Consider the following 22,427-nt stretch of genomic DNA (forward strand, 5'->3'; position numbering starts at 1 on the left):
AATAAACAGTTGACAAGGATGTTAATCCTTCTTTCTGTAAAATTCTCGAACTTTCTGTGGTACACCCGCCATCCGTGTCCGAAATTTATCGTGGACAGGCTTTATATACAATTTTATACAGTCATTTGGAAGCTTGAAACTGTAGAGATATATCTGTCTTATTCTTAAGATTTTAAAGACGTAGACTGGCTTGTTTAGGACTATCCAGTTTTTCATATATTCTGATCCTACGTTTAAAATTGAGCCAGAAAGCAAAGTTTCATAATTTTCCGTGTCCTGGAGCTGGTTTTAAAACACGTTTGAAGTTAGTTTGGAAATCAGTTTTGAATCACCTCTCGACAAATTTTACTTCGGAATGAGCTGTCATTATGTAAATTGAAATGTCGTTGAGTCTATATGTTGAAATCTTTTTTTATCATTTATAATGTCAAAAGTATGATAATGAATCGTAAATAATTGCGCAATTCTTAGATCAAGCTTTTTCGATAAAGCTACAAAAAATGCAACTTTTCTACCGCCATACAACCCAATTATTGAATCCTTGTTCTTCTAATTTCCTAGTGATATTTAAAAATCGTTGTTGTGAAGGCAAAACTTTTACGATTGTTTTGAAAATTCAACTGTAATTAAAGAAAGTTTTCGGTTCAGTATTTTTGAACCCAAATATTTTAGAAAAATAAACAAAAATAGAAAATGGGATTTTTTTATTGTGTTTTAGAATATTTTGAACATACTGTTTAAAACTAACATTATTTCAAAGGTATCGAATGAATGTTTGACGTTTTGGTCAATACCAGTCAAATGTTTGACCTTGCAAGCTTCTGGCGATCTAATATGAAGTTAGATGAACGAAAATTTGAATTGAGATTTACTATTTCTCATGCGTCTATTTGACAACATTAGTATAATAATTCGGTACATGCAATTTATCACCAGTAAATTTGACTGGAATGTACAAAACTTTTTATTTATAGAAATACATCTTGTTCTTTTTTCCGATGGTCAAGATATTGATATGCATAAAAAATTCTCAACAATATATTAAATTTTAAAGCTTTTCTTCACGCTTCTTGTTGTTTTCCCGTTTCATTTTCTTACGTGCTCTAATGGAAAGATTTATGATATTCTCATTCTTATGACATTAAAAATTATGTACTTGGCTTTCGAGCAAAAGCAACATTATTTTTCAAAACTAACACAATGGATTCTCTAAACAATTGTGAAAATTAAAATAATGCATCCCGATAATATTTGGTTCAACTAAATACATGAATTGGGTTAATTTCCATGATTACCTGATATCGCTTTCTCGATCTTATCTTAACCAGCTTGAATTTTTTTATTCACAATGAAATTCTGATTCGTCACATAACTTCTACTCAATGTATGAATTGATCACCTTTCTGAGATTCTTAAAATTTGCTACAACACCATTAGGGGGACATTGAGATAATTGAAAAAAATGTGATCTGAAATAATTGAAAAAAATGTTATAAATTCTTTATAACATTTTGAAAACTTTGTTCTTTTGCATGGCGTACCATGGTCAACGATTGATTCCATCCAATCATGAGCAAACATTTCAATTAAGTTTTCGCTACCAATTATGAATAACCTGAAAAAAAATAAAATAATGATAAGTCTCATATATGGGATTCGTTGCTCTTTGTATGTTAAACAAGAGATGTCAACAAATAAAATTATTTTTGTAGATGAAATTACCTGAGGTATTGTGTTTTAAACAAAATATTTCATTTAAATATAGATTTATTTTTTTCCCTCGTAGCAGCAATTGAATTCTTTCAAATGGTGCATGCAGAACATCTCTAAGTTTTTTTTCAACACATTCATTTGAAACATTGCTTTCATTAATTGAACCACTAATGCAACTTGACAGTAACTACTGTGGCAAAGAATTTAAATCTTAGAGAAAACTTAATTTTTATATAACATTTCGTCAGATGATAAGCTGAAATTTTGACATGACTGGATTAGCATTATTTTGGACGGAAAATAGAATATGGCGGTTTTATCGAAAATATTCGTTGTGACCTATTGTTTGTAATTTGAAGTACTGATACTTCCACAACCATTGGTCCAGGTGTCCTAATTGAAAATTTTCAATTTTTTTTTTTTTGACGCGGATTGCTGCCTCCAAACGCGGATCCAGTTGTGGTAGTCGCGATTTTCGCGGGTTAAATTTTGAAGTTTTTGTAACAGCCTTGTAGATATTTATGAGAAGCTATAATTTTTTGATGATATTTTCCTTTCCCTACGCTCTTCTTTATATCTCCCATTGCCTAATCGAATAACCGTTATCGCAAAGTGCTACCGTGCGATTATCATCCATCGTAAAACTGAGCACCGAGAAACACCCCTCTCAGTGCGGCTAGTAGCAATCAGTAGCAAACAAGTGCCGCAATAAACATCTTGAGATCTGATTTCTACATTTCTGTGATTTTTATTGGCCCCGATAGAATCCAATTACTGGGGATTGATGGCTCGGGCTTGGACTCTCGCCTACTCTGTGGTGCAAGTATCCATCCAACCAATGACGATTATCCTGGAACAATGCTTCTTCTCTGCTTCCGGCGCTGTAATTAGCCAACAAGCTCGTCAAGTATCCAATCTACTCTGGCTTGTTGCTCTCGCTCTCGGTTCCGACTCGATATTATTATCCCTTGACTCAATCTTACTCAGCACACTAATTACGATTCCTAATACCCCACACTCCCCATTTTCCCCACGTATCATCCCTCCCCCCAACCAAAGCGTTAGAAGCAGAAACGGATAAATCCTCTTCAGTTTGTGAACTTAACCGATTTCGCGCTCATGCCCATGCTCAAAGCTCCAATCGCCCTCCCACCTTCGCATCACAAGGACTTTCGTCTTTGGATTTGGAAAGCTTCTTCGAAAATTCCTTCGCCTCGAGTAGCTCGCACATAATAAGGCTCTCACCTGTTTTGCAGAAGCGATCCCAGCGGCCAAGGAGCTGTTGAACATGCGCTGCTGCTGCTGCTGTAGATGAATGAAGATTTGCTTCGAAACCTTGAGCCATCACAGCCGCTCACTAAGCGATACAGAAAAGCAAGCGACTATTAATACTTCACATATTATAAATATTGAGCTCCACTTTGGCAGCCTGCTCTGGAAGCTGCTGGTTGCTGATTTGAATGCCTCCGTACAGCCACTACCGCACAACTACTCTCACTTTCCCTCTGTCCTCGTGGGTATTCCGTTGGTCTCGAGACTCCACCAGCCAATAAGCACTGCCTGCTCTTAGTCAGCTTAAGCTTCATCACAGCCCGAACCCCGAAGGAGGGCAGAGACAGTCGAGAAATCCTCGCACGAAACACAATCTGATTGCTTTCCGTGGATGGAGCCCATGTCTCAGCCAGTGCGGCAGCACATCCTTCTCGAAAGACGTATTCTGAGTGGCTGCTACCGCTCAAGATATATTTCATAGAATTAAGATTGAATCTGAAAGATTATAAGTTTGTACATAATCTCTCGAGGAAAATTAAAATTAATATCGTTTCTTAATGATAATAATTATAGCTCCTCACGTGTGCCATCTCGATGCGGGTGAGCACATATTTCGTGGAAAGCGTTTCTCAATCCTGAACTTCGATGGGTGGAAGGGAGGCAGCCTGTCAGGCAAACAAATAAGAAGTATTAAGTTGAAGAATTTATCCCAATCCCTACTTCTCATCCTCTCCTGCTCGGGTGAGCGAGAGCTCAACGGATATGTGAGTGACGAGGACGCGTGCTTTGGCCTGCTTACCACCCCCGACCTTTCCACCAGAATACCGAGATCCATACAGATAAACACATCGCCACCGAGCAACACATCCGTCTAACGTCTAATACGCAATCAGGATCGGAAAGAGATCCCTAATACCCTTCTTGTAGCGGCTTATAATATACATATATCGGAACACTATAGCTGCCGATGATGGTTGAAGTAGACGACGAGTGGCGAGTAGCGGGAAACTGGGGGCATGGATCGGGAAAATCTTTGCATTCTTGTAGAAAGCGTTGTCACTTGTGTTTTGGAGAGAAACGTAGAAGCTTCGGGTAAAAAAGTTTTGTGTGTCTAAAGTGGAATTGAGCAATTCAATGCCTCTCAAAGTGTGTTAACCCTTTTAGAACGGATGGGTCATATTGTTCTAGCTTTCATATATGGTAGTATTAAATAAAAAAAAATTCTTCTGTTTATCAGCAAAATTTTGCCTTCAGTTGTTAGGGGAAAGTTGGGTGAGATGACCAATGGTTTCTTAAAATAAAAGATTTGATGAATATGGTAGGACTAGATCTATAAGAGCATTTATGTTTTTTAGCAACGGAATATATCGAACCTCTTCAAATTCATGCAACAGTTTCCCTTAAGTATGTATACAATTAATTTCTCTAAAATCATATAGATGGATGATGATTTCATGGATTATGAAATGCCACCATCGAGGGCGCCACTCTAATCATTCCGTTTGATAAGCACAGTATATCCGAGTCGCCGTCCAACCAATCCATCATCTAGCTGATTATCGCAATGGTATTGGCTGTGTTTCAATTATCGCTTGATTAGTCATGCTCATTATGCATGACCCATCGAAAAAAAACTGACAATCGTTCCGTGACTAATCCAACGGGTCTGATTAATTATACATATTGACTCCATTTTGGAACCACTCAATCTTGAAGGGTGGCCCCATATAGCTAAAGTGTTCACCAGATAAGATAACTTCAATGCACCATCACGGTCAATTGTCTGTGCTGTTGATCTATCTAATTCAAGATAAGGATTAAGCTATTTTTACCGCTTCACCTATATCAAATCACTGTCCCTTGTTTGTTGGTTGTGCGATTGCAAAAATACGATTATCTACAGTGCCCTGGTAGTTCACCTGAATCCGTAGACTGGATGTGATGTATTTAATGATGCCACTTTCCCGATAACGAAACTACGCTTCCGTCCTGCGTCGCAAAACAGATTTGTGTCTTATTCCATCACAGTTAAGTATCACTATCATTATACAGAGGCAACAAACCAGCGTTCAATTTGTCTTAGGATTACTTCAAGCCAAGAAGAAGAACGTGAAATCGGATCTCTATGTTCGCCGCTATTGCACAGACAGCAAAGCTCGTTAGTGCGATTCCCTTGCGATTGTAATCCCACTTGTGTTGCAACAAACAACGATTACGCTGCACTTCAGCTCTGTAAAGCTTAGGATTTGCACTATCCTCACTTTCTCCGTCCCATCATTAGCGGTTTCCTCACTCACAAGTATAATTACCCTTGGAATAACGGTACTCACATAGATTTATTGCGTTTCTCCTATTTTCAGATTACTCTCTCGCAAATCTGTCGCAGTCCGCTACAAAACACATTCCCCTTCACGCCGGAAATCACTGACGAAGTCCGCCGGAAGTTTGACCAATGGTGGAGCAATCAGTTAGCGCCACAGCCGAATCCCATAGCTCACAAAATCCTCCCATTTGCAAATGCCCAACCCAATGAGTTGGATTTTTCCAATTTCAACATGCACGACAGTAGGCCCGATTCGCTGATCGACAGGGCCACAAATCCACACCATAACCTGGTGGTTCATCCTGCTCTGCAAACGGTGCATTCCCAGTATCCAAACCAAAAGACTCGTATGCGAACAAGTTTCGACCCTGAAATGGAACTTCCCAAGCTGCAACGGTGGTTCCAGGAAAACCCCCACCCTTCCCGTCAGCAGATTCAGTCGTACGTCGTTCAGCTGAACTCTTTGGAATCCCGAAGAGGGCGCAAACCCCTGGACGTCAATAACGTAGTCTATTGGTTTAAAAATGCCAGAGCGGCGCAGAAGCGAGCTGAGATGCGCCAAGGAATGACCAACGGCTACGGGAATCCAAACATGATGCTATCCCAGCCTGACTACATGAAGAGCTCTCCCAGCGCTCCATCCGAAGACATCGACAATCTCTCACAGGATGAAATGGACGACGACATGGACCGACCAATTTCTCCACAGCTTCCACTTTCGCTCACCATTCATGAGCGCAATCGTCCTCTCACCCCAACCGAAGACACCCCCATCAAGCAGGAAAACATCCCCGCATGCTCCAGTCCCCCACCCTCTCCACCTCCCACCAACAACCTCAACTCCAGTAACAACAACGCCAACGAATCAGCCAACGACTCCATCAGCCAAAACGAGGCTCCCAAATCGAACTATTCCAACGAGCGCTCCAACTCCCCGCAACGATCACGCTCACCAGCTTCCGAAGATCTGGACATGGACGAACCGGAAGGCTCCACCATTGACGACTATCGCTCGCCATCGCCGGACTCCAAACGGAACCTGCCGTTTCCCATCAACAATCCCATGTTCTCGCATTCCATCATGTACATGAGCCACTACATTCCGGCAATGCAGGCCAATGCCGCAGGGATGCACCTGAAGAGCGAACTCAGTCCCAACAATCATGCGGCCCTTGGGCAGGCTGGGCTAAATCTTTCGTTCAACAGCGATGAACGGCGGAAGCGTAATAGGACGTTTATCGATCCGGTCACCGAGGTGCCCAAGCTGGAGCAGTGGTTCTCGATGAACACCCATCCGTCGCATAATCTGATACTGAAGTACACGGAGGATCTGAACCGAATGCCGTACCGGTAAGTTGAGTTGGGATGGATGTGCGTAGTAAGGAATAATAGATTTTATAGTTAGGGGAAGTGGGGTAATTTGCCCATAGAGGGCAAAACGCGCCACCCTCGATTTGGACAAACGATGTGTTTTAGATTGCTTTTCTCCACCAAAGGTCATAGAAAATGGATAAAAATGCTTGTTTTAATATATTTTTATGTGTTTTTCAAGAAAATCGTAAAACACGTATAGAAAAGTTTTTTGCTGTTTTGAGCGATTTTCAATTATCTAAACTATCGTCGAGAGCCAACTTGTACACTGTCATAGTTTGTGTTACGTGCAAAACATATGTTAAATTTCTCCTTTAATAGCTTATTTAAGAACTAAAACTTAAATCAACTCATGGGGCAAAACGCCCACCCCTATTTTATAGCTGCAAAATAGCCGTTCAAATTCAAATTCCACCAAACGTAATGCCCCTTCGAAGTTACGCACAAATTGGAATCTTACAAACGTACATTTTTCGCATCAGCATGTATACTATTATTGAACAAAAACATCTGAGCAAACGCCCGAATGTATGCAGTATATAAGCAAGCATGAGTCTATGCGTACGTTTACAACGCGAGTAGCGCCGAACTCAAGCGGGGCGTTTTACCCCACAAAACAATACATATGCGGTAAGGCAAGCATTTTTTATGATTTTGAAACCCTAGAAAAGCTAAAATGAATATATGTTTCTATATTTTTTTAGAAAACATGTTTGTTTATCCGACCATAATTAAAAAGAGCATAAAATAATGTTTTTCACATAAAAAAGTAAGAGGTTGTTTCCGAGATACGACCGCCAAGTTGACGTTGGATAACGTTAGCTTCTTCTATTTCCTGATTTAGGACCGTCACGAACTTATGAAAGATTTACCTAGAAATCTAAAAATCTAATCAATTTTCAAACTATTTGTTGCACGTCAGTTCTGATCTATTATGGATATTGAGTGTTATTATTTGGTTGGTTCGGTTAACACTTCAACACCGATAGAACCGGTCGATAGAAGAAGAAGCATGGGCGGTAACTTTTGCTCTCCAAATAAACAGAGAAAGAGTTTTGGGTGATCTGTTTGTAGTATGAAAATGATGTCCGTAATAGGGAATGCATCACCAAACTCGCAACTAATCAATGATCATGACTGCGATAATTGACAAGAAAATTATGAATGAAATGGATCACTTGGGAAATGCGACCGTTCCTTATGAATAATCCCAGAGATAATCATATTCTTTAGCCCTTACATTTAATAGATGGAAATAATATCCTTAGGGGCCATCCATTTATTACATAAAGGTTCATGGGGGAAGGGGGTTTCAGATTTCTCACGCGCCATACAATTTATATTTTAATTTATTTTTATTTCTATACAAAAATCAAAGGGGGCTGTGTACAAGACCCGATTGCATGACGTTAACTACGCTGCGTCCTCGGAAACAGCCTCAAATTGCCGTATTGTCAATTATTCGTAATTAATCAATTATTGTATGATGGAATGAGATGAATTAAGAGATTATAGCAAGTATGTGGTAAACACATTAGGGAATATTATACAAATAACTCTTTCAAACACATTTGTTGGCTCTGAAAAGTGCCGATTGAATTGTTGAATTTGCGTAACACGGACACATTTTGACGGCGCACTGGTTTCAATCCTCCTCGCCCGATGAGATTTGCGATGCGCATGACGATGTGCGCTTCAACAAGCGGCTTTGGTCGATTTTCTTCAGCCATCTCGTACAACAGCTTGCCCCTGGGAGCGAGGAGCTGAGCAGGTTTGGAGAAGCTCTTACCAGCTCGAAAGCGAAAACAGAATGAAACCAGATTCAACGAAGGAGGGATGCTTTATACCCTTAGAATAGCAGATGATGCTCCTCCTTTCATATTCTTCGTTTTCTTATCTGGGAAATAGGCTATATGAAACTGATGTCTGGGTAAGGGATGTACAGATTAGCATTATGCTGTTATTGCAACCCGACGGCACTGCAGTAGCATCCTCGGAAACAGCTCCAAATTGCCGTATTGTCAATTATTCGTAATAAATCAATTATTGTATGATGCTATGAGGTGAATTAAGAGATTATAGCAAGTATGTGGTAAACACATTAGGGAATATTATACAAATAACTCTTTAAAACACATTTGTTGGCTCTCAAAAGGGCCGATTGAGTTGTTGAATTTGCGTAACACGGACACATTTTGACGGCGCACTGGTTTCAATCCTCCTCGCCTGATGAGATTTGCGGTGCGGATGACGATGTGCGCTTCAACAAGCGGCTTTGGTCGATTTTATTCAGCCATCTCGAACAAATTTGGGAATATTACACAATCAACTCTTCAAAACACATTTGTTGGCTCTGAAAAGGGCCGATTGAATTGTTGAATTTGCGTAACACGGACACATTTTGACGGCGCACTGGTTTCAATCCTCCTCGCCCGATGAGATTTGCGATGCGCATGACGATGTGCGCTTCAACAAGCGGCTTTGGTCGATTTTCTTCAGCCATCTCGTACAACAGCTTGCCCCTGGGAGCGAGGAGCTGAGCAGGTTTGGAGAAGCTCTTACCAGCTCGAAAGCGAAAACAGAATGAAACCAGATTCAACGAAGGAGGGATGCTTTATACCCTTAGAATAGCAGATGATGCTCCTCCTTTCATATTCTTCGTTTTCTTATCTGGGAAATAGGCTATATGAAACTGATGTCTGGGTAAGGGATGTACAGATTAGCATTATGCTGTTATTGCAACCCGACGGCACTGCAGTAGCATCCTCGGAAACAGCTCCAAATTGCCGTATTGTCAATTTTTCGTAATAAATCAATTATTGTATGATGCTATGAGATGAATTAAGAGATTATAGCAAGTATGTGGTAAACACATTAGGGAATATTATACAAATAACTCTTTCAAACACATTTGTTGGCTCTCAAAAGGGCCGATTGAGTTGTTGAATTTGCGTAACACGGACACATTTTGACGGCGCACTGGTTTCAATCCTCCTCGCCCGATGAGATTTGCGATGCACATGACGATGTGCGCTTCAACAAGCGGCTTTGGTCGATTTTCTTCAGCCATCTCGTACAACAGCTTGCCCCTGGGAGCGAGGAGCTGAGCAGGTTTGGAGAAGCTCTTACCAGCTCGAAAGCGAAAACAGAATGAAACCAGATTCAACGAAGGAGGGATGCTTTATACCCTGAGAATAGCAGATGATGCTCCTCCTTTCATATTCTTCGTTTTCTTATCTGGGAAATAGGCTATATGAAACTGATGTCTGGGTAAGGGATGTACAGATTAGCATTATGCTGTTATTGCAACCCGACGGCACTGCAGTAGCATCCTCGGAAACAGCTCCAAATTGCCGTATTGTCAATTATTCGTAATAAATCAATTATTGTATGATGCTATGAGGTGAATTAAGAGATTATAGCAAGTATGTGGTAAACACATTAGGGAATATTATACAAATAACTCTTTAAAACACATTTGTTGGCTCTCAAAAGGGCCGATTGAGTTGTTGAATTTGCGTAACACGGACACATTTTGACGGCGCACTGGTTTCAATCCTCCTCGCCTGATGAGATTTGCGGTGCGGATGACGATGTGCGCTTCAACAAGCGGCTTTGGTCGATTTTATTCAGCCATCTCGAACAAATTAGGGAATATTACACAATCAACTCTTCAAAACACATTTGTTGGCTCTGAAAAGGGCCGATTGAATTGTTGAATTTGCGTAACACGGACACATTTTGACGGCGCACTGGTTTCAATCCTCCTCGCCCGATGAGATTTGCGGTGCGGATGACGATGTGCGCTTCAACAAGCGGCTTTGGTCGACTTTCTTCAGCCATCTCGTACAACAGCTTGCCTCTGGTGGCGAGGAGCTGAGCAGGTTTGGAGGAGCTCTTACCAGCTCGAAAGCGAAAACAGAATGAAACCAGATTCAACGAAGGAGGGATGCTTTATACCCTTAGAATAGCAGATGATGCTCCTCCTTTCATATTCTTCGTTTTCTTATCTGGGAAATAGGCTATATGAAACTGATGTCTGGGTAAGGGATGTACAGATTAGCATTATGCTGTTATTGCAACCCGACGGCACTGCAGTAGCATCCTCGGAAACAGCTACAAATTGCCGTATTGTCAATTATTCGTAATAAATCCATTATTGTATGATGCTATGAGATGAATTAAGAGATTATAGCAAGTATGTGGTAAACACATTAGGGAATATTATACAAATAACTCTTTAAAACGCATTTGTTGGCTCCGGAAAGGGCCGATTGAATTGTTGAATTTGCGTAACACGGACACATTTTGGCGGCTTTGGTTGATTTTCTTCAGCCATCTCGAACAAATTAAAGAATATTGCACAATCAACTCTTTAAAACACATTTGTTGGCTCTGAAAAGTGCCGATTGAATTGTTGAATTTGCGTAACACAGACACACTTTGACGGCGCACTGGTTTCAATCCTCCTCGCCCGATGAGATTTGCGGTGCGGATGACGATGTGCGCTTCAACAAGCGGCTTTGGTCGATTTTCTTCAGCCATCTCGTACAAATTAGGGCATATTACACGGACGGTGACGGCTGTGCCGCTCGATCTAATGAACCAGAATGACCGCGCTAGCCTCCCGCATGGCAATGACAGCGGAGCACTGGCTGGTAGCGACGATTTCCGGCCGAAAACGATTATGCTGGCTGGTGCACTCAAATGATCGGCTTCAGTTGCTGCGGCTCCGAAATGCGTGGTTCTTCGGTTCTAATGCGTGTTGATTCGCGTCCTATTGAAAACTGAACTGAGGACGCGAATGACTCTCGAAATTTGCTCGCCGACCGTGTTCACAGTCAGACGGCAAAAAGAAGAATGAGGGAAGAAGCAGGGTGCGGTGCGCTTTTATAGTGGGAAGCGGAACCGAAAAATGTGCTTGAACGTGATTGGTTAGATAAGAAAGGGGTCAACGTTTTACGATATTTCAATAGTTTGTTGCTAATAATCAATAGTGTCCTCCATTTGGATCGACGCGTAGATAAATTTCCAATCGATTCATTGATAAATATTGAAAATCTATCGATAAATGACTGAGTTATTAGCGGTCAAAACTTGACCATTTTTCGTTACATGCTCAATTTTTCGTTTTTCTGAATTGTACCCCCATATGTTGCCGTAAGACGTTATCCAACGTCAAAATCGCAGTTTTCCTTAACATGGGAAAACTACCTCCAGTCCCCCTACTGCATGTTTTCACTTGAAAATTGGGCAATAATAACGCCACTCGGTAATTGGACTGAGCTGTTTATGTCGAGGGAAATTGTAAGGTTTTGTTTGACGATCGATCTCCATATAGAGTAAACAATTTCTCTAAGTAGATTCCACGTCTATTTATTTACGTTAAACTGCTTTCTAACTGGACTATGGCCAATCGCCCAGTTAAAAATTAGCACAGTTAAAAAGTTATCGCTCAGAGCCCAGTTAAAACAGCTGTAGAGTAAAGTGGGGCAAAAGTTCGTCCTTTTGGAAAATAAGGTGTGTAGCAGTGGAAAAGAAATAAACACCGCACAGTAAATCTTCAACATATTGGCTAAAATTTTGCTGAACTAACTTATGTCGAAATATTTGTAGATTTTTAGTTACAACAGTTCCAAAATTGATTGTCTAAAACGAACTTTTGCCCCACAGGTGGAGCTGAGTCCGAATCTAGTGTGGGGCAAAAGTTCGCTGGTCCAAATAACGAAACTTTTGTGATAGACATACTTTATACCAGCCATAAACTTATGTAGGCACACACTAAATTTTCATAAAAAGATTGCCCAAGACAGAGTTAATTGTAATACATCCAAATAAACAGTTTTATGCAAATCTAAGCTTAAATGTGAAATGTTGGTGACATTTTGAACACGAATAGGAAAATTTCGCTAAAATTGAAGATAATAAGTAAAATTTAGGAAGTTTACATTTTTTTCCGCGAGTTTATATATGTGTCGAACTTTTGCCCCACTGATTCGCATTTATGAAAAAACCAATGCACCTCAAAGCATCCTTATGATAAGCCAAAAAAACGATATTTGTAGTGAAAGTTTCTTGCTTGAATAGCATTCGAACCACCAATTGAGCTAGAAAACTTAAAAAGAAACTCCACTCGAACTTTTGCCCCACTTTACCTACCTCTACACTTAACTTGACCCCCAGAAGTTACTTTGACAATTTGAGCGGAATCCGTTAGCTCTAAGGGGGTGATGTGGGCTAAACTAACTTGAAACTTGTATGAAAAAATCGGCAAAGACTATATTGCTTTTCCCCGAATGTCGGTTCCCCAACTAATATGTCGTTTCCCCGAACGCCAGTTCTCCGAAATCCCGTTTCTCCGAATAGCCCACTTTCCAGAAAAGTTCATAAAAGTGTCATAACTTCATACATTTCAGGGGGTAAAAATACTGGTTATCTGATATGCACCCTTCTTTATTTGATTGGTGGTTCTTACGAGTTTTACCGTCCTCAGCATTTTTGGATACATGTGCAGCATTGCCAACCTTCCAGATTTGTCTGGAATAATCCAGATTTTTAAGGCCACATTTTACAGAAATCTGGAAAATCCATATAAAATTTCAAATGAATTGGTAAGGTTTTGTTAATAATTTGTAAGGTTCTCCATATACGACATTTACGATCCAGACTTTTCCAGACAAATTTCTGAAATCTTCAGAATTTTTAAAAATTGACTTGGCATCCCTTTACATGTGTGTAGTCGAGAATCACTAAATACCTCCTTCTTTTGATTGCTTATCGTTCTTTCTAATTCACCATCCTGTCACTGAAAGTTATTATAGCACCTATTTGAACTGCTACACTTTTCGGGGAAACGGGTCATTCGGGGAAACGAACCATTCGGGGAACTGGTGTTCAGGGAACCGACATTCGGGGAAAAGTAGCACAATCCGTTAGAACACATCGTTCTAGTAACTCTTCAAATAAACGAGTTATACAATTTGGTAGCACTTCAAATTTTATACGCATGATTTGCCATTTTTTAATCTAGCATCACGGTGCATTTTATGTAGACCAGTGGATGGTAAAGCCGTCTTCCGCATCACCCCCTGCTAGATGGAGGTGCCAAGGGGCGGTCCATTAATTACGTAAGACAATTTTCGGGATTTTTAAATATTCTTGTGATTTTAACTAGATAGAAGAACGGTGTCTTCAACAATATTGTTATCTAGTAGTTCAAGGACTACCCCTTGGTGAGCCTTCTTTTTTAGGAAATTCAACCGCTAGGCGGCGCTAGTGAACATACAAACTATGCACAAACTCTACAGATATATTCTTGTATTTCATGATCCTGATCATTTAGAAGGACGATTTCTTCGACAGGTTTGTTCATGTTAAAAATTGCTTTCAATTGAACATTTTGGAATCCAACGTGGCGGCCTAGAAAACAAGATGGCGACTTCCAGTTCATGAAAATCATTGTACAGTGGGGATTCGTTCGTTGGGGGTCCGCTACATGGAATGACTCGATGGTTGGATGTTCGCTGGTTGGAAAATATTCCAACTAAAAAGCACTCAAATGTCAAACTGACTTTGACGTCTGAGTACCGTTGCATTGAAGTCTCCATATATAGAACAAATGCGTATGTATATGTGCGTTTCGTGACGATTTGCTCTATAGATGCGTTAGTGTGGAGCATTTTCACCAGCTGTCAGTCGTTCCAACTAACGGGTCGGATTCGATAGATGGAAGGCAGTCGTGTTCCGAGCAGTGAATCCCCGCTGTATCTCAAGATCCTGATCATTTAGAAGGAAAATTTATTTGACAAGTTTGTTCAGGTTGAAAATTGCTGTCAATTAAAATTTTTGGAATCCAAGATGGCAGCCTTGAAAACAAGATGGCGACTTCCGGTCCATGAAGATCATTGTATCTCAAGATCATGATCATTTAGAAGTGTGATTGTTTCTACAAGGTTGTCCAGGTCGAAAATTGCTTTCAATTGAACATTTTGGAATCCAAGATGGCTGCCCAGAAAACAAGATGGCGACTTCCGGTCCATGAAAATCATTATATCTCAATATCATGCTTTTTTCGACAAGTTTGTCCAGGTAGAAAATTGCTTTCAATTGAACATTTTGGGATCCAAGCTGGTGGCCTAGAAAACCAGATGGCCACTTCAGGTTCATGAAAATAATTGTATGTATGTATGATTGCGTCTTTGGCAAAGTTGTTCAGTAGCTCTTACCTTGCTAAATAACTTTGCCGAAGACACCATCTCTCTAAGTGATAAGTTTTATGCTCTCTGCACACAATTTCACGATTCTGAAATAACCTCATAACAAAACGTGGTTTCTTTTCGAAGTTTCAATTTCAATGTGCACATTTGACACGTGTTTCGTCGTGTACCGTTATTTCGTGTGAAATTTATCTCCGTGACGCATGATTTTATTCCCTCTAATGGAGCGCAAATATCTATGAACTCTTTATTAAACGAACGTTGGTCGTTTTAACTATTGGCATTTTTGTGCCAAAGAATGTTTAGTATATGAAAAAAAATGTAAAACTCTAGAATCAGGTGCGGTTTGATATTGATAAACATCCATAAACTTATAGTACTAAACAAGGATTTAAGCATGGTGTCAGCCTGAAATTGTGTGAGGATACCTAAATTATACCGTAAATTCGGGTGTAATTGATCAGTAGGGTGAAATTGATCACTGTGTCACACGATTTTATTTCCCTCTAATAGAGCACAGAAATCAATGCTATCTATGTTGTTTGTCTTAACTATTGTCGAATTGCATGTTGTGAAGCTTTTTGTGTTAAGGAATGTTTATTTCTATGAAAATAATCGAAAATTCCATAATCGTGTTCTGTGTGGCAGACATCAATAAACTTATATTTTTAAACATGGATTTGGACATGTTGTCAACCTGAAAATTTGTAAGGATGCTCGAAATATATCCCCAAAACGAATTTTATCATCAAAACTCGTACCAATTTGTTAATTTTGTTGTAATAATTGATTTTTTTATAGATATCAGAAGATTCCTTCGGAAATTGCCTACATTAAGGCGTTTTCTGCAGTATTGTTGAAAATTAATTGTTTATTATTTCCATAAATTTTGCATTGTTGAGAATTTGGCAAACATATTTAGATTCAGGAGGCCTCAATCAATAAATTAAGTTGTTTTCAAGACTTACAATAATTGTTTTGACAGGTGATCAATTTGGAATTCCTTAATTTTTTTATTTTAGAGACGATTTTCAGCACTAAAATCACAACTGTGTGGAAATTTGAGTACATTAACCAATGAGGCTCACCGTCGTACTTGTTTTAATGCATTAAGTTGTTTTGCAATTGGCAACATCATAAAAAACAGGTATGGAAAACAGTGAAAAGTGATCAATTTCACCCGAATTTACGGTATCTCCAAACCAGACTTCATCTTCAAGGTTCGTACCAAGTTGCTCATGTGGTTGAAAAACACTTAATTCTGTTAGAATTTGGAACTTCTTTTGGAAATTGCCAACATTTAGGTGCTTTCCGCGTAATTGTTGAAGTTTGATTATTGATTATTTCACTAAATATTGTATTGTTAAGAATTTATCAAGCATATTCGGATTCAGGGGGCCCAAGTTAAGAATGTAAAGTTTATTTTAAAACTAACAATAATTGCATTAACAAGTGATCAATTTGACCCCGAAATGGGATTCCTTGGTTTTTTATTCTAGAGATGAGTTTTAGCACTAAAATTACATTTGTTAGAAAATTACACTACTTGGCCCAATGAGGTTTTATCTGCGTACCGTAATCCGAGGTAATATCGATCATTTTTTATTATATTTCTTAAAAATTTTATTTGAAAATGCACTTGCTCAAGCATATAGTCAAGCATACAGTCACCCCACAGTTATGGATAGCACACAGATATGGATCAAAGTTGGATAAAACGAATAATATCTCATCAAATAGAATTGAAATTACGCAGAAACCATTTTGCCTACATAAAACATAAATCCATGCAACATCGCAAACTCGTAAGCATATTGTTTTCGTCCGTAGGAAATAAAATGTCAAAGCACCATTCGTTTACCTCGCAGATTAATTGCTGTTATAGTGTTTTGATCGCCCTCTCCCACTAATCCACATCTGTGGGATGGACAACGTTTAAAATTTCTACAGAAATCGATACTTTTTCGTAAATAATCGCGAGTTTTGAGGTGTATTCCCGAAAACAACTATACTGTGTAGTGCCAGGGAGTTAACTTCGTTTTGTACAGCATCACCATGATTTATAACGATTTTTTATTCAGAAAAATGACCCTTAGGTGATCCATAACTGTGGGGTGACTGTAATTCACAAATTACTATAAAGAATGCAGAATTTCCTCTGGAAATTGCCTACCTTTAGGCGTTTCCACAGTCAAAGGGGTTTTCAATTTTGAAATAACTCAAAAAGTAAATGAATTGTAAGAGTTTGACCTTCATATTCGGTTTCAGGAACTTTAGTTTTAATAAGTAATGATAGTTCCGATATTACCGACCGTTTTTCAACGGACATCGTTTTCGGAGATGTCATTTTTAGCAACAATCGCATTTCTCTAGCTCATATCGTTTTCAGCACTCATATGAGAGATGATGCTTTGATCGTGTCATTTATTATCATCAAAATCATTGTTTCGAAAAGTTGAAAGATTTACGCATGAACGCAAATCATTTTTTGCAAAAAACCATTATGTTTGTGAGCTCATGAATAGTAGGAAGAGAATCACCAATCATGCGTTGAAAAAAAAATATGTCATCGATAAATATTGAGTGGAACTTTTTAAGAGAAGGGTCATTGCGATCAATGTTACCCCGGATTACGGTACTTGTTTTCCTGCGTCCAGTTGTTTGACATTGTCGAAATCACGAAAAAAAAAGACAAGAAAAACAGTGAGAAATTATCAATTTCACCCGAAAATACGGTACCGTAATCCAGGAGCAAATTAATCACTGGGGCGAATTTAATCAGGTCGGTGCCAAAACACATTTCCTCCCAAGAATGCTGAAGGTTCCGTTGGCACCACAGATATTCCATGTTTTCTAGTTTATAGATGTCTAATGATGATTTTGAACTATTTCATTTTTATAAGGGTTGGTTTTGCATATAAATATTCACACTTCTTGACGGTGTAAGCAATACAGATAAACAATCCACTGGTGCTATGCCTACATATCTACTTTAAATGTTTATGTAAGCTTAAGTATGAACAACTTAACTCATCTTTGATATCAAATAGCATAGCAAGTATAGTTTTTAATCATAAAACCGTTTATTCTCAAATAATGTGCTTATTTCAAAGAAAATAAGGCGTATAATGCAGACATTCAAAGTTCAATTTTGCAATAAAACGATTCAATACTTGTAAGAATTTTGACATCATTTCCAGATTCAGGAGACCCTAATTTAGTAGATAGGAAAATTTTTTATTCTTAAACCTGCTCTATTTTATGATGAACAATTTCGCCCCAGCGTGTCATTTTGATTTTTTGATATTTTAACTATTTTTATGATATGTTAAATGTAATTTCATGGAAATTACATAATGATAATGATAATGATGAATGGAGTACTGTTTTTGTCGAAATCAATTTGACAATATTTGTATTCCGAAGGATAACACAACAAAAAGTTGTAAAATAGTGATCAATTTGCCCCCGGATTACCGTACCGTAAAACGGGGTATCTTTTGATAATGCGGGTAACTTTGATAGTACGTTACCCATCACATACCGTAAAACGGGATATCTTTGATAATGCGGGTAACTTTGATAGTGCGTAACCCATCACATACTAAACAAAATATCATAATTTCTGTTAATCAGTTAAGCAAAACGAATGCAAAACTAAAGAATATTAGTATGACGCTTCATGTAAGACTGGTTTTCATTTGAATCAAGAACATTTCAGGCTTTTTATACGAATATTGAAAATTGACACAATTTTAGCATTTTCAAAACGCTTACCAACAATCTGTTCTACGATCACTATTTGATGTAGTTTTGAATAGTTGGCCACTATTATTTGACAGCCTAGTTATCATGGAACTTGAATACGGTCTCAAATCTCTTAGCGAAAAGCATTTTCACTAACTGGGACCATTTTTGTAATCTAAGTCAGAAATTTCCATATAACGTTAAACGCCTAGAGGTATGCAATGCCCTACAAATGTTCGTTTTTCATTCAATTTTGTTCGATTCATACTCCATTATCAAAGTTACCCCAAAACAGAAAACCGACTTTCGATTATATGAAAAATTATATATCCATTAAAAATAAATCTTTTGGCAATCTATCGACTGCAATCGATAGCTAAGAGGCCAGTACTTGTTTAAAAAAAAAAAAAAAAAAAAAAAAAAAAAAAAAAAAAAAAAAAAAAAAAAAAAAAAAAAAAAAATATATATATATTTAAGTGTAGAACTAGCCCTCGTGCGTTAAAATACACTCTAATAAAGATTAAAAAAAAAAAAAAAATAAAAAATATAAATTATAATTCTTTGAAACAGCATGCATAAATATTCAAGTTTTCTTAGAAAAAACTATCAAAGTTACCCCGATTTACGGTACTAAACGAAATGTCATGATTTCTGTTAATCGGTTAAGCAAAAGGAATGCAAAACTAATTAATAATAGTATGACACTTCATGTAAGATCTGTTTCATTTGAATCGAGAACATTTAAGTCAGAAATTTTCACATAACGTTAAACGCCTAGAGGTATGCAATGACCTTTGAATGTTGAATGCATTCAATTTTGTTCAATTCATATTCAATTCCATTATCAAAGTAACCACAGAACATAAAACCGACTTTCGATGATATGAAAAATTAGATATTTATTCAAAATAAATCTTTTGACAATCTATCAACTGCAATCGATAACTAGGATGCTAGTATTTGTTTTAAAAATATAAATTATAATTCTTTGAAACAGCATGCATAAATATTCATGTTTTCTTTGAAAAAAAAAAAAAAAAAAAAACAATCAAAGTTTTCCCGTTTACGGTACTTTTTCTTCGCGCAGCAACCCAATTCAATAAAAAAAAACCTTCGATAATAAACTGCTGAATTAAATAGTCTTATCTAAAAAAATTCTTTTCTTCTCCATTCCAGTCAAAAATTTCCCCGCCTTGAAAGTAAAAACGTCCAGTTCTGGTTCAAGAATCGTCGCGCCAAATGCAAACGCCTAAAGATGTCCCTGTACGATCCAGCTCAACTGGCCAGTCTAGGTGAGCAGGCTCACCTGGCAAACCTGCACGAAAGTTCCCACATGGCTCAACTGCACGAGGCATCGCAACTGCACCAGTTCCACCACGGGGGCGATCGGGACTAGAATCCAACGGTTTCCTCTAATTGAAAATGTTGAACCAAGTGATATGCTTAACTTCTATCGACAATGATCGACCACGTAGGGTTCCCAATCACAAGCCGTAATCACGGTACAATTCTCTCCCACGCAATCGCAGTAGAATTTTTCGCTCAATAGCTGTAAGTAGAGTTCTCAATGATTTGATAAATCAAAGTCCTAGATAAAAATAAATACCAAAGAACGAAAGATTTCGCCTGTTTTCGACGTAGAAGAGTTACAGGTAAAAAATACTAATGATTTTATTACTATGCTCCACTAGAACGGCAATTGTATGGATTCTCCTACGCTATAGGCACCCTCAGCAGGATAGTTGCAAAATAATTATAAGATTTTATCGACGCAAATTTAACAGCCATGAGAAGTAAGCCCTAGTGTACTCTCCGAAATCGCTCATTGTGTACATACGTAAAACCTATTAAAATAATTTCGCAAAACGCTTACCGAGCGCTGTATCTTTCTGCCAGCATGCTTTCGGGTGGGAAGATAAAATTTTGATAGCGACTCTCCCCGATGAAATCCAACAACCAGTCAGGAAAACGGTGGAACGTGGATGCGAACAATTTATGCGTTATCATCGGTGAAATGGAATTACGCTCCTAATTACATAATTAAATAAATGGAATGAAAAATGAGTTTTTAAGTCCAAAAAGCATATCAAAGAGCGTGTATCGAAGCTGATTGACAGCTTTATCAGGGAAGAGTTCCTTGCCGCTGTCCGCCGATGTCTCCTGTCTGGTAAAAGTTCCTCGTTCGTTTTCACTGTCTGTCTCTCCCATTTTCCCAGTGTTGTACATATCACCTGATAAATTAGCAACAAAGAACCACCCCACCCATCGACAACCAGTTGCATCGCTCAAATCGGTGTGAGCCCACCCATTGAAACATGAAATTTATGATTATTTATTAATTTATAGCGGAAAATAACCTAGGACGAATTTGCACGCGGAAACATTCACCGCTGCTCATTGGGCTTCATTTGGTCTCACCCGTCTCTCATCTGATTGCATTCGACGTAGCTGCGATTTTAAGCTACTGAACAATAGTTAAGTTAGATAAAAAAAAGTATTGCTTGTTCCCTCTGGGTTCATTAGACCAGCACGTTCTTTGTGTGAAATAATAAAGGATTATTTTCCATATATATTTTTCACAAATTCATGGTAAGGTCTCTTCACGAAAATGATTGTCTCAACAATTCAGTGGCATTTGAATATTCAATATTTTTGAACCACTCTATTTTCACTGCAGTATCAGTACTATCCTAAATGCAAAAATAACATTCCATTTACAGTGACTTTGGCGAAACTTCTCGCTTCTGTCGACGCCACCCACCCAACAGCAAAATATCAGCTTAACACATCAATAACCCTGCAACTGGTGCCGAGCTGTACTGAATGATTCCACACTATAAAAGTTGCCGCGCGCCATCTGGGAATCAAAAATGTGTTCGCTCTATTTTCCGGTATCAGCTTTTTTCTCGTAATCTGATTGCCGCTGTTGGCATTGGTTGCGTGCACCACGGCTCATTATCGCCACCAAAAATTAATAAGCCGCATTATTCGGAATAGGTTATTAAGCGTCCATCCTATTTATTTTTTACCTCTATTGTGAACTGTTTTAAAATCCCAATTAATAATTTCGCTGTCTGTTTTATTTGTTAAACGTGTTGGTTCGCCAACGGAACTTTCGCGCTCTGAAAATCATTATCGGTATATAATACCTAAGTTACTGTTGAGTATTGCTTTTTCTTTTATTTCGACGATGGTGCAAATTGATAATGTGCTACAATTGTAGTTTCTACAATGACCACTGTGTAAATATGCTAGAATCGTAACTTTTCAACACTAGTAGAAAGAAACAACTGATGTTTTCAAAACTAAGAACAAACATGGATATCAAAAGTAGAATATAAGATTTTAAAATTATCACTAGGTATTATTGAGAAAGTTAGGCCGAGAGAAAAAGTCACTAAGTAGCAACAAGGTAGGAAGAAAAATCCCAGTTTAGCTTAATAAACACAATAAACACTAGTAACGATATACAAGTGGTGTCGATGCTGGCACAGAACATGCTAAATCGTATTGTAATTACATTATTTCAATAAAAGTTTAACAATTATATGAATAATCAAATGATGTATTCAATTTTGCTGGAATTTCTTCGAAATATACCGTAGTAACAAGTCAATCTTTATGGCCGCATTTGGTTCTGCCCCACACTCGCCAAGTCGTTGTGCACTTGATCCGCCCACCTAGCTCGCTGCGCTCCTTATCTTCTTGTACCAATCAGATCCGACGCGAACACCATCTTTGCAGGGTTGCTGTCCGGCATTCTTGCAACATGCCCTGCCTATCGT

The 22,427-nt window shown here is 38.4% G+C and overlaps 1 protein-coding gene across 2 annotated transcripts in view; it reads left to right on the plus strand.

Moving 5' to 3' along the window:
* LOC5575821 overlaps nucleotides 1-22,198 on the plus strand; it is a 326,519-nt gene extending 304,321 nt beyond the window's left edge. For both annotated transcript variants that reach the window (XM_021842547.1, XM_021842548.1), the window contains 2 exons: nucleotides 5,346-6,658; nucleotides 19,819-22,198. In XM_021842547.1, coding sequence (XP_021698239.1) covers nucleotides 5,346-6,658; nucleotides 19,819-20,038 — 1,533 coding nt within the window. In that variant the 3' untranslated portion in view covers nucleotides 20,039-22,198. The remainder of the gene's footprint in view (nucleotides 1-5,345; nucleotides 6,659-19,818) is intronic.
* The last annotated feature ends 229 nt before the right edge of the window (nucleotides 22,199-22,427 follow it).

The sequence above is a fragment of the Aedes aegypti genome, chromosome 2 (assembly GCF_002204515.2).
Source record: "Aedes aegypti strain LVP_AGWG chromosome 2, AaegL5.0 Primary Assembly, whole genome shotgun sequence".
Taxonomy (NCBI): Eukaryota; Metazoa; Arthropoda; class Insecta; order Diptera; family Culicidae; genus Aedes; species Aedes aegypti.